General features: G+C 50.8%; 1 protein-coding gene across 1 annotated transcript; it reads left to right on the plus strand.

The window, feature by feature from the left end:
• The first annotated feature begins 4,368 nt into the window (after positions 1 to 4,368).
• On the plus strand, positions 4,369 to 6,125 carry LOC123127548 (60S ribosomal protein L6). The gene is made up of 4 exons (XM_044547281.1): positions 4,369 to 4,670; positions 4,746 to 4,852; positions 5,510 to 5,691; positions 5,783 to 6,125. Exons 1-4 carry the CDS (start codon positions 4,456 to 4,458, stop codon positions 5,936 to 5,938), a joined length of 660 nt encoding a protein of 219 aa, XP_044403216.1. The 5' UTR covers positions 4,369 to 4,455; the 3' UTR covers positions 5,939 to 6,125.
• Positions 6,126 to 13,903: the final 7,778 nt, after the last annotated feature.

Consider the following 13,903-nt stretch of genomic DNA (forward strand, 5'->3'; position numbering starts at 1 on the left):
GACAAAATCCATGGTCAGCTCCTGCCAGGGTGCGGAGGGGATCAGTAGAGGTGCCAGTTTGCCCGCAGGCTTGCGAAGTTCATGCTTGGCTTGCTGGCAAACCTGACACTGGCGCACGAACTCGTCGACATCTTGTTTCAGTCCTTTCCACTCAAACACCTTCTTGACTCGGTGGTAGGTGGTCGTTGCTCCGGAGTGGCCTCCTACGACGCTGTCATGCATCGCGCTGGTGAGCTTTGTGCGCAGAGCAGTGTTTGCGCCGATCCACAGTCGGCCCTGACGCTGAATGAGGCCCCGGTACAGCTCGTACTCGTCATCATCTGGGCTGTGCAGCACAAGCTATTGCAGTCGTTCTTGCGTGTCTGGATCAGTGGCGTATGAATTGGCCACTTCCTGGATCCACGCGGGCTGACACAGAGACAGGGCGTTGGCGCTAAAGTGGCTGCCCACGCGGGAGAGCGCGTCTGGAGCTCCATTGTCGATACCGCGCTTATACTGAAACTTGAACTGCAGTCCAACCAACTTTGACATGGCGCGGCACTGGACGACAGTCACCAGCTGCTGATCGCCGAGAGAGCACAAACTTTTGTGATCTGTGAGGATTGTGAACGGCCCGCGCTGAAGATAAGCACGCCACATGTCCACCACCATCATAACTTCCAGGAACTCCTTCTCATATGTTGACAATTTCTGGTTCTTCGCTCCCAACGCTTTGCTGTAGTAAGTGATGGGGTGGCCTTCTTGTACCAGCACTGCTCCAATGCCCGTGTCGCAAGTGTCCTTCTCAATCACGAAGGGCTTGTCGAAGTCTGGGAGGGCGAGCACTAGCGTGGTCACCATCGCGTGCTTGAGTGTGTCGAAGGCGTGTTGCGCGGTCTCTGGCCACTCGAAACCCTTCTTGGTGAGCTGCAGTGTGAGGGGCTTTGCAATGATCCCGTAGTGGGGCAAAAACTTGCGATAGTAGCCAGTGAGCCCCAAGAATGCGCGCAACCCTGTTGCATTTGTTGGTGTAGGCCACTGAGCCATGGCTTCTGTCTTCTCTGCATCTGTTGCGACACCTTCCTTGGAGATGACGTGGCCGAGGTAATCGATGTGGTCTTGGGCGAAGGAACACTTCGACATCTTGGCATAGATCTGGTGCTTGCGGAGTAGGCTCAAGACGAGCCGGAGATGCTCCAGGTGCTCTTCCCACGTCTCACTGAAAACCAAAATGTCGTCAAGAAAAATTATGACAAACTTACGGGTATACTTGGCGAAGGTCGCGTTCATCAGGCATTGAAATGTTGCAGGCGCATTTGTTAGGCCGAATGCCATCACGCAGAACTGAAAATGCCCGTGGTGGGTTTTGAATGCAGTCTTGTGTTCGTCCTCTTCCCGCATTCGGATTTGGTGATACCCTGCCCGCAGATCGAGCTTGGAGAAGAAGGCAGCGCCGGCTAGCTCGTCGAGGAGCTCATCCACGATCGGCAACGGAAACTTGTTCTTCAGTGCGATGTCGCTCAGGCGCATGTAGTCGACACAGAACCACCATGTCCCATCCTTTTTCTTCACTAACAGCACCGGAGCAGCGTACGGACTGACAGAGTGTGTGATCACGCCGGCATCGAGCATTTCCTTCACTTGGCGCTCTATTTCGTCTTTCTGAAGTGGCGAGTAATGGTAGGGGTGAGTGTTTGTAGGCTGAGCTCCTTCTTCCAGTGTGATTGCATGATCGTACTGCCTATGAGGGGGCAGACCAGTAGGCGTGGTGAAGACATCAGCAAACTCCTCCAATAAGTCGCTGATCAGCGTCTGCGAAGGAATGCGTGACTTGGGTCTGGGGGGTTGCATTTCCACCATGGCCATAGCCCAGATGTCATTGCCTGCGATCAGCTTGCAGAGCTCGGCCGGCTGAACGGCCGCGAGCGTTGGTGTTGTCTTGGGTCGAACACCTTGCAGGGTGACCAACTCGCCATCGCGGAGGAAGGAGATGAACTTCTCTTGCCAATGACATGTCATTGGCCTGTTTTTCTCCAGCCAATCCATGCATAGAATGCCATCGTAGGCGCTGGTGTCGAGCTCGTACATCGGCATTGAGAATGTATGGCCCTGCATCCACCACTTGAGCTCTGGTACTTGGCGCGAGCAGGTGAGGCGATCGCCGTTCGCCACACGCACATCCAGGGTAGCGATCTCCTGGGTCTCGGCGCCGACACGTTCGACGAAGGATTTGTTGACGAAGTTGTGCGTGCTTCCGGATTCCAGCAGCAACAGCATCACCTGGTTGCCCACCAGGGCGCGGAGACGAATGGTGCTTGGCACTTCCGAGCCGTCCAGCGCGTGCACAGAGATGGTGCAACACTCTGGAGGGGGAACGGCGTGCTCGGGAGCATCGGGCAAGTCGAGAGCGTGCACGGCGTCATCAATGAGCACCTTGCCAAACGCGCCGACCTGGATCGTGAGCAGCTGCGCTTGCGGATTGCAGCGGTGCTCACGGCTGTACCGATCGCCGCACTTGAAGCAGAGACCGTTGGCGCGGCGAAATTCTTTGAGTTGGCGCTCGCGTGCGTAGTCGTCGGGCTGTTGGCGCGGCGCGGCGCCCGGGCGTGCTGGTGGCGCTGGTGGCGCTGGAGGTGGGCGGCCTTGGGGTTGTGGTCGCGGCCGCGCTCGTGGCATGTTCAGCTCCTCTTCTTGGATGCGAGCAAGGATGGACGCACGCGTGATGCTGGTGGGGGCTTGAAGACGCACCGCGGCGCGCAGTTCGTCCTTGAGGCCCAACAAGAACTATGTGATGAAGAACTTTGGGGACAGCGACGGGTCGAGCGCCAGGAGGTGGTACGTGTGGCTGTCGAACACCTGGCGGTACTCGCCGACGGTGCCGCTCTGCCGGAGTTGGAGAAGCTTGTGCATCTCCAGCTCGAACTCGTCAATGCCGAATTCCTCGATGATCGCTGCGCGGAACGCCTCCCAGCCCAGGCCACTGTGTGTTTGACGAAATGCCTGCAGCCAGTGAGCGGCCCGGCCCTCGATGTACAGCGTCGCCGTGGTCACCCAGCTCGACGGCGGTACGCGGTAGAGGTCGAAGTAGGCGCGGCAGCGATCCAGCCAGAGGTACGGCGCCGTGCCGTCGAAGCGCGGAAAATCGTGCTTGGGCGGCTTGATGTAGGTGTCGTGGTGTTGGTAGAGATGCGGCTCGCTCTGCTGTTGGTGCGGCGCCTGAAGCAGAGGCGGGCGCTGATCGGAGAGGCGTGGGGACGGTGGCGGTCCCTGCTGTTGCTGGTGGACCGGTGGAGGGCGTAGAGGCGGCGGCGGGGTGGAGGTGGGGACGGGTTGAGGACGATGCCCGGTCCCGATCCGCGCGGCGACGACGATCTCTCGAGCGCCTTGCGCGTCTCGTCGATGTCGGCCTGGGTGAGATCCACTTGCTTGGACAGCGCCCGCAGATCTTGTGCGACCTACGCGTTGAAGGCGGCCTGAACCTCGAGTCGCTTCTCGCTGTCGGCCTTCTGCTCATCGAGACATGAGAGGACGGTCTCCACGAGTGCCTTGAGCATGCTGGTGTTGTCGTCCATGGTGGACAACAGCTGTCGCGTCTGAACCGAGGGTTTGGACGGCGCCGTTGTTCCGCTCCGAGCCGATCCAACCCTGCCGGGGATTTTGGGCGATTTGCCGGAGCAACTCGCACCCGCGACGGTGGGTGTTACGGATCAACGCCAAGAGATTGTGGAAGCAGCAAAGAAAAATTTCAGCAGGATTCGGTGGCTCTGATAACCAAATGTCACGCCCCGATCTAGATCAGGGAGGACCAGCGACGGTAGGTGAGGGAAAGGGGGATGAGGTTGGCTTGAGAGAGGGGGTGAGCGAGAGAGAGAGACAGAGAGGTGGGAGAGAATTTCAGTTTTACTAAAATAACAACCTGTTTGCTACAATGCTCTCGCGGGGTTAAGTACCCCACGTCCCCTCTGACTCACTCCGGCCACACACACTTACAGCTGTCACACGCACGCACTCATGCTTGGCACAGCCAACTGGCAGTCACGCGGTGGTGCCTTGCACTGCCGCGGTGACAGATTGTTGTAGATCTTTATGTCAGATTTGGCCTAATGTAGCGCCGGATTTTGTAAGCTCCGACCTGGCCTCTGATGGAGGCATTTTTGAGCACTAAATAAATTAGCAACGTCCCCTAAAAGAAGAAGAAGAAGAAGAGAACAATCGAACTCAGGGCAAGTGATGTGGTACCGATATACAAATGGGCCCTAAACACGTACAATTCCACACGGGCTCTTTGAGCCCGAGCACTCAGCCCAGCATCAAACATCCATCACGGCCTGGCCAAGAAAGTTAGGGTTTCCATCCACCTCCACGCTGCTGCACACATATAAGCATGCGACGAAACCCCATCGTCCATTCTTCCCTGCCGCCGCCTCCTCCCTTCTTCAGCCGAAGCGCCCGCACGCCTCGACCCAAGGGATCTCAATGGCGCCGACCTCCAAGATGGCGCTGGGCATCAAGCGCGCGTCGCGGTCGCACACCTACCACCGCCGCGGGCTGTGGGCCATCAAGGCCAAGCACGGCGGAGCCTTCCCCAAGGCCGAGAAGCCAGCCGCCGTCGCCGAGCCCAAGTTCTACCCCGCCGACGACGTCAAGCCCCGCACCGCCAGCACCCGCAAGCCTAAGCCCACCAAGCTCAGGTTCGTCGCACTACCGCCTCGCAGCTCTCTCTGTCCTCCGGGGACTTTAGGTTGAGATTGATTTGGCTGTTGCAGGTCGACCATCACGCCCGGTACGGTGCTGATCCTGCTCGCTGGGAGGTACATGGGGAAGCGCGTGGTGTTCCTCAAGCAGCTCAAGTCTGGCCTGCTCCTCATCTCTGGTAAATCTCGTTGGCTCCTGCGCTATGATACTGAGATGCACCCAGTCCTTATAACTCAATAGCGTAGGTCTTCACATTGTTGGTTTGTGGATTTAGTTATTGGCTGCTTACTCGAAGTAGCTATTCATGGGTTGATGCATGATGGAAGCATTAAGCTGTGTAGGTTCTCGCTCGTTTGGTTGTCTGGTTCCAGCCTGTTCGTTGCGCAAATCAGACTTGGACTAACTACCATTTGGGTTCGCTGTTTAGTAATAGTATTTTTTTTCTAAACACTGGCGGTGCATTTGGTGTGTCTTAAATGCGTAGAATTTTGACTTGGGAACTACACTAAAATGCCATCGAGTGCTTTTTTTAGTGACATGTTTTTATCTGTTAGCATCTGTTGGTGTCATTGTTAGTGGTTCCCATTGGATGTTTGGAACAACAAACTTTTAAAATGAATTCGAGGCAGGCATCTGGTTCTCTATTCAACATTGAATTGATTAGTCTATGAGAATTCCCTCCTTGCATGTTTGGCTACACCAGTTAATCTGTGAAACCTGGGAATTTAGTATGCCTAATGCTTCTAACTGCAACCAAATATGCGGTTGGGCTAATTGCTTATGTCGTGGTCTTGTAAGTTAGTATGCATATTTTAACGCTGATGTTTCTCTTCAGGGCCTTTCAAGATCAATGGTGTGCCAGTTCGCCGGGTGAACCAGGCTTATGTCATTGCCACATCCACAAAGGTTGACATCTCTGGTGTTAACGTGGAGAAGTTTGATGACAAGTACTTCGCCAGGGACAAGAAGACCAGGGCAAAGAAGACTGAAGGGGAGCTGTTTGAGACTGAGAAGGAGGTACATCCCTGAACCATTGGACGATCAGCTTATGTTTATGTCATTCTTTGCTCCACAACTTAGTTCTGTCTCTTGTCTGTTAAACCTGCAGACCACCAAGAATCTGCCAGAATTTAAAAAAGATGATCAGAAGGCCATCGATGCTGAGTTGATCAAAGCTATTGAGGCTGTCCCTGACCTTAAGAACTATCTTGGTGCTCGGTTCTCTCTCAGGGATGGTGACAAGCCCCATGAGATGACCTTCTAAGTTGCTACAAGTTCCTGAGTTTTGGATGTGTTTTGCCTAGATTGTTGCTGAAATTTGTACCCTGTTAGTTGACTTCCTATGTCAGTTGAAGTGACCGTAAGATATTATGAGAAGATCAAGAGAATCCTTATCTGCTTTGGTGGTTCTTTTTTTACTTATGCTTAATGGAACAGTTTGTCGTGTGTTATTTGTGATGCTATTTGTTTTCATTTTCATTCCTTCTGCTGATGTTTCTACTGGTTATCATGTTGTGATTTAGGTCAATATAGTGTTGATGTTTAGCGTGCTGGTTGTTCTGGGATTTCAGCCATTTGTCTTTAGTGTTACTCCGTCCGTTCCTAAATATAAGAAGACCTTTTAGAGATTTCAATACTGACTACATATGGAGCAAAATGATTGAATCTATACTGCACATCTGTATGTAGCTCATATTGAAATCTCTAAAAGGGTATTTAGGCACCTGTGAATTTCGTTGTAGCAAAAGACAACCGATTACTATTCTGACGTAGAAAAACTCCAAAGAGGGCACAGGCCTTGCATTGGAGAGGCACCCTCGCCGAAGGTCGTTGATGTCGAGTTGGCGGCGCTCGATGGCGCTGTGTCTCCGGACGGATGTGTGAGGCATCAAGAAGCTCTGACACGGCAGCGACGTCCGTGCACTAATTTGAGCCAGCCAGCGCTGTTCCGTGAACCCTGCCACTACGAGTGGCGTGATGTCGACGGCCATCTCCTCGTCGATCTCAGCCATGCCATGGCCCTCCTCCCTCATCTCCTCCTTCGAGCTCCACTTTGGAGGGCTCGAAGGTTAGCTCGTCTTAATCCGGGCCTGGTGATGGACGCAAATGCGAGCTAGGGATTTTCGAACGACAGATGGCTGCTTGGACAGTGGGAGCAGTGGCTTAGAGGTAAGGTTTTGGGGTGTTGGCGGCCTACTTTAGTCAAGGCGGGCGGAGCGGCGAATATGTGAAGGGCAGCACTTTGCGTCGGCGCACCGGCTGAAAGTACTTTCAGCCGGTTGGCTAGCAGCTGTCCGATCTAAGCGAGGTGGGCCCGTCAGATCTGTTCCTTCTCCTTCCTCCCGCACGGGTCAAAACCCCCCGTTTCTCTCTCTTTCTCCCGCAGCGAGCACGCCCGCGTCCTCTCGGCACCCCGCGCCCTCATCCCTGCTCGCCGTGGTGGCCATAAAAGCACCCCGCGGGCGTCAGTTCCGGCCAAAAAACGAGGTGCATCTGCAGCACATCCGGCACTGGGTTGTAGCCCCCGCGTGGTCGCCGCCATGCCTCGCCGATCGAGGTTGCAGCTCGCCGGCGACCGGTTGCAGCATCCGCCCCTGCCCCCGTGCTGGATCTCGCCGCCGGAATTCACAGAAACCCACCACCGGCATCTCGCCGTCATGAAAAAAATGGATGTAGCAAAAACTATGGCGGTAGTAGCAAAAATCCACATGGTTGAAGCAAAAATGTCACACGGTCGTAGCAAAAGAAAATGCCAGTTCCAACACAAAAACAATGTAGCATATCCAACATGCCCACACCCGGCACCGCTCGTGCCTTTCCCCCTTGCCAGTCGCCGGTTGAAGCTTTTCACGTCAATGGTTGCAACTTTTTTGTTCTGTACTCGCGGGTTGAAGCGTCCTATAAAGCAAGTTGAAGCTTTTTATAAAACCGGTTGAAGCTTTTCAATTCAACGGTTGAAGCTTTCTCAAAAAATGACGGGCGTGGATTTTTTATTTCATAGTGGTCCGATGAACTTCCCTATTCCGTCGTTTGCAGCTTTTCATACTATGGTTGAAGCTTTTCGTATGAACGGTTGTAGCTTTTTTCAGTGCATGGTGTCCAGTTGAAGCTTGATATATCGCTAGTTGAAGCTCTCGAATTGAACGGTTGTAGCTTTTTTGGTCATCGGTTGCAACATCGGTGGAGGAGAAAAAAAATGCTTCCAAAGTTCGTCTTGAAGCTGATGGTTGCAGCGTTGGGGGAGGAGGTCGCGCACTCGCGCTGCCGTGGTTGAAGCATCTCCGATGGACGGTTCCAGCACATGGGAGTACAAACAACAGCTCGCAGATGGTATATTCCATGGCGGCTTCCAACTCTGGCTCGCCGGGTGCGGAAGGAACCTGCAGCCGGGGGGAGGGAGGGCGAGGGTGGCGAGCGGGAAAAGAATGGGATCTGAAGGACAGAGGTGACCTGCGCGGAGTTAGGGCTAGCCGACGGCGGGATCTGAAGGAGAAAGAAGGGGATCGGCGTACGATGCGCTTCGCCTCGCTTCGATCTGCGCGAAGTTAGGAGGAGCGCGAGGCGTACGATGCGCTTCGCCTCGCTTCGATCGAGTGGCCCGCGCGGGACCGCGGAATGGTTCGGCCGGTGCGCCGTTCCTAAACACTTTCCATATGTGAATGCGGACAGCCAAAGTGGTTTGTCACCACGCCGGTGTTTTTTAATATGGGTAGGCGATCATGTCCGCTGCAAATGCACGTAGAGTTCTAGAGACAGACGACCGGAGAGTGGTTTTGGAGTTGGGCCGGTTGTCGAAGTCCGACGTGGCAGATGCCTGGACTCCCCTCAGAGCTCCCCCTCAATTTGGGATTAGGCTGCGGGATTCCATACGCCAGGACTAGTCTGGCCCTTTTTCTTAGAAAATAGTCTGGCCTAATTTGGTGATCTACGTTGAACTTGAAGGGCTTAGAAGTATTTGGATCGTTCGGTCTGGACATTTACAACTGTTTTGGTGATCCGCGTTGGAGATGCTCTTAGCAAGAGAATGAATAATCAAATACGAAGTTCTAGGGGTGTGAATGACTTTAGGGCGCAATAAAGTTGACGAAGTCAAGAAGAAGTGGAGTATATCTCTTGTTGACGAGGTATACAAGAAGCTCTAATGACCAGTGAAAGCACAAGTGCTCCCTAGGTGGTTTTGATAATTGATGACAACATATCTCTTGTTGGACTAACATTTCTCTCTAGCATGTTTCAGGTAAGTTCAACAATGGAGTGGCATGGACTAAAGGTTGTGGGAACTCCTTCAAGATGCTAAGGACAAAGGATTGGCTAAAGCTTCAAGCTCAAGACTCTTCATTTTATATTTTAGTGATCCAAGATCACATTGAGTCCATAGGAAAAGCCAATACTATTAAGGAGGGATGAGGTGTTGCTTAATGAGCCTCTTGCTTTATGTGCTTAGTGATATGCTCCAAAACCCTCAACTACTTTCCCATATCCACATATGACCTAAACTCTAAGCCAAACTCGGTCCTACCGATTCTTCCTATCCGGCGCCACCGAGTTTCACTTGTCATTAGCCACTGCCAAACCCTAGCAATTCGGTTCTACCGATAAGGATCTCGGTCTCACCGAGATGGGATTGCAAACTCTCTGTTACCTATTGCAATATTCTCGGTCCCACCGAGATATGCAATCGGTCCCACCGAGATTGCAATGTAAACTCAGTGTTTCTCCTTTGTAACTTTTCGATCTCACCGAGTTCCACTCGGTCTCACCGAAAGAGCAAATCGGTCCCACCGAGTTTGCCTGACCAACTCTCTGGTTAGCTAATTACCAAATTCGGTCTCACCGAGTTTGTGTAATCGGTCTCACCGAGATTACGTTATGCCCAAACCCTAACCGAATCGGTCCTACCGAGTTGCATGTCAGTCCCACCGAAATTCCTAACGGTCACTAGGTTTACTATTTCGGTCAGACCGAGTTTTCTGATTCGGTCCCACCGAGATTGGTAAATTGTGTGTAACGGTTGGATTTTGTGTGGAGGCTATATATACCCCTCCACCTCTTTCTCGTTTAGTGAGAGAGCCATCAGAACACACACACCATTCCAACTCATATGTTCTGAGAGAGAACCACCTACTCATGTGTTGAGACCAAGACATTCCATTCCTACCATATGAATCTTGATCTCTAGCCTTCCCAAGTTGCTTTCCACTCAAAATCTTCTTTCCACCAAATCCAAATCCTATGAGAGAGAGTTGAGTGTTGGAGAGACTATCATTTGAAGCACAAGAGCAAGGAGTTCATTACCTACACACCATTTGTTACTTCTTGGAGAGTGGTGTCTCCTAGATTGGCTAGGTGTCACTTGGGAGCCTCCGACAAGATTGTGGAGTTGAACCAAGGAGTTTGTAAGGGCAAGGAGATCGCCTACTTCGTGAAGATCTACCACTAGTGAGGCAAGTCCTTCGTGGGCGATGGCCATGGTGGGATAGACAAGGTTGCTTCTTCGTGGACCCTTCGTGGGTGGAGCCCTTCGTGGACTCGCGCAACCGTTGCCCTTGGGTGGAGCCCTGTGTGGACTCGCGCAACCATTACCCTTCGTGGGTTGAAGTCTCCATCAACGTGGATGTAGGATAGCACCACCTATCCGAACCACGGGAAAAACATCCGTGTCTCCAATTGCGTTTGATCTCTCCAAACCCTTCCCTTTACATTCTTGCAAGTTGCATGATTTACATTCCGCTGCTCATACACTCTTTGCATGCTTGCTTGATATGTATTGCATGTGCTGAAATTGTGAATAAACCCCACTTAAACCGAAAAAGCTTAAAGATTGCAACTTTAGCACTAAGTGTCTAATCACCCCCCCTCTAGACACATCTACTTCTAGATCCTACAACCAGATTAGACAGAATGTTCTTGGCCTCAAGAATAGTTTCATGTGTCTCGCAAACTGTGAGGAAATTGATTTCACTACATCCATGCTCTCTGTCAAAAGTAATTCAAGAGCTTCAACCTGCAAAATAGAGTTCACAAAGACTGAGTGATCTGAGGTTGGATTAAAAACACACACACTCCAACAGCTCCACTAAAAAAAGACACACCCGCGAGCAAACCGAGGATGCACGTTTGTCATAGTAAGACATTTTTTTGTCATTCATGTACATTCATAACGTTCTTTAAAAAGAAACAAGTTAGTCATACATGTGATGGACGAGCACTTGGAGTTCTCGGGTACCCGCACACCCTATATGTGCCAAAAAATTAATGATTCAAAAAAAAGTTCAAAAAATTTCAAATATTTTTTGAAATCAAACATGATCAAGTGTTGTACTTGTATAAAAAGTTTGGACAAGAAATGATTCCTATTGACTTCAGAGCAAAAAAGACAAGTTTATGACGACAATATAGCGTGTATAGTTCTCCCTCCGTCCCAAAATTGTTGTCTTAGATTCGTCTAAATATGGATATATCTAATACTAAAATGTGACTTGATACATCTGTATTTAGACAAATGACAAGAATTTTGGGACGGTGGGAGTACTTGTATATAACGTTTTTTGTCGAACCTTCGACCCAGGATACAATGAAAGTTATTCTCTGAAGAATCTTTTTATATGACTACAATATTTGATCGTGTTTCGTACAAAAAAAGATTTGAACTTTTTTTGAATTACTATTTTTTGCATATAGGGCGCGCTGGTACCCAGGTTCTCCATCGTATTTTCCTACATGTGATGTCATAGATTAGTTCCATGCCAATAACATTTTTTTTTCATCATCAAAGTGTGTTCTTTCATGACAAAAAATGGCAGATCACGGGTCGTCGTTAAGCTAGCGGGTGCGGGTTTCTGATTCGATACTGTTAACGACACGACCTTCAGCTGACCCACCACGTGTCGGCATCCTATCAGGATGAGGGAGCCACACGCCAGCTACTTATTGGAGCAATTGTCGTGCACACAAACACCTACATGCACCGTTCATGAGGTGACACATGGCTTGACCTAACAGAGGCCCATTCAGTTAAAAAGACCAACTTAGTCAAAGGCTGGTTACGACCCACAGATCTTAGTCAAACCTTAGTGGGTTTGGTCCATAAAAGGCGCCCTAATGGCCTGCTTGTAGACAACCCATTTATGGCCCGGGTCCATACCGTTCAATAAGATCTACATGAATTCAACACTACTAGAAAAAGGGCTATAGATGGGATTGACATTAATGACGCACCGGACAAGCGGTGCGCCATTAGTATATACTAATGGCGCACCATCTTATGATACGCCATTAGAGTTGAAACTACTAATGGCGCACCTGGCCCCGGGTGCGCCATTAGTATCATTTTTTTTAACTAGTGCGGCTGTCCAAACATACTAATGGCGCATCTAGATAAAGTGCGCCATTACTAGTTGTAACTAGTAATGGCGCACCTGCCGGAAAGTGCGCCACTAATGTTGTTTTTTTATTTTATTTTTTATTCCCTTTTTTGCAAAACTACTAATGGTGCACTGTTCCACAGTGCGCCATTACTAGTTTAAACTAGTAATGGCGCACTGTGAGACAGTGCGCCATTAGTATGTTTTTTTTGCAAAACTACTAATGGCGCACCACCAGGAGGTGCGCCATTAGTAACCTGGATTACTAATGGCGCATTTAGAGTTGGTGCGCCATTAGTAAGTGGGCAGCAACAAGATATTTTGGACAGCCTCTCCTACCCACACTCACTTTCTCCCCACTTCATTCTCTCCACCTCCTCCTTGTCTCGGGTGCCTCCTCTTTTTCACCTCATTTCCACCATAGATTCATTCAATTTAAGTGGTTAAATTACCTTGTTTTGATAGGTAAGTAAGGGGGGAAGCTATATTTATGTTGTTCTCCCTACAACAATGTGCACATGCACTTTTTATGGCCTAGCTAGATCTATGTATGTTCGTGGTGTTGCATATGTTTGTGGTGTTGCATATGTGTTTGTGTTTGGAGGTGTACCCGTATTTGAAATTCGATAGTTGCCAATATTTTGCCGGAATGTTGATTCATTTCCGTTTCGGCGAGAATTTTGGCATTAAGCATTCTTTTTGGTCCTATTTTTAGGGAAAGTCATGCCAATTTTTTCTTGGTTCTAAAATATCGTTTTGCTCTACCCCGCAGGCGACCATGGTCCGCATGATGACCGAAGGCATCGTGAATAGGTTTTTGAGGTCCGCGAAGGCCGAGATGCTTCAAAAGAACGAGACGGAGATAAGATGTCCGTGTCGAAGATGCAAGCTGAAGAGCCTTATTGCGGACCCGGAATCCGGGCAGGTGCGGGACCACCTGCTCTTGCGTGGTTTCATGGATGGCTATCGGTGGCAAGGTGATGAAGATGACTACGAAGTCGTCCATGGGGGCCGGGCAAGAAATGAGGAAGGGCAGCAAGACAACCACCGCGGCTCGGGCGGGCGAGAAGACGAAGAATCCCCAGGAGATGATCACGACGGTGATGCTGTACACAGTCATCATGTAGAAGATGCAGGACATGATGATGAGGAAGATGCCGGAGCAGTCGACGGGCATGATCATGAAGATGATGATGCCGGCGGAGCAGACGACGCTGGACCATCGATTGGGCTGGGTGCAGGACCCTCATATTCAAGAGCTGCTTCTCAAGCAGACGGATAACGCAAGAGCTGCCGCCCGAGAGAAAGCCAAGATGGATCAACTTGAGTTAGACGCGGTTACTCCATTGTATGAAGGATGCAGGCCCGAGGATACCCGCCTGAAAGTAACGCTCATGGCTCTGGAGATGAAGGTAAAACACAAAATGACCGACGCATGCTTCGACGAGAACATGTCATTCTGGCACGAACGTCTTCCCGAGGGGAACAAGTGCCCGACCAGTTTGGAGGAGGCGAAGAAAATCGTGTGTCCTCTGGATTTACCGCACGTGAAATACCATGTGTGCATGAACAATTGCATCATTTATCGGGACGAGCACGCGGAGTCTACCATATGTCCGGTGTGCGGCGTCACTCGATACAAGAAGAGGAAGAAAGCTCCTCGAAAAGTGGTGTGGTACTTTCCGATCACTCCTCGTCTGCAGCGGTATTTCGCGGACCCTAAGGTAGCAAAGCTCCTGCGTTGGCACGCGGATAGGGAGGAGAAGAAGCGAGAAGATGACGCAAATGATCCGGAGATAGATAAAAAAGACAAGATGCTGAGTCACCCTAAGGATGCGAGCCAGTGGCAAGCGTTGAACTTCGAA

This window comes from Triticum aestivum, chromosome 6A (assembly GCF_018294505.1).
Source record: "Triticum aestivum cultivar Chinese Spring chromosome 6A, IWGSC CS RefSeq v2.1, whole genome shotgun sequence".
NCBI classification, from domain to species: Eukaryota; Viridiplantae; Streptophyta; class Magnoliopsida; order Poales; family Poaceae; genus Triticum; species Triticum aestivum.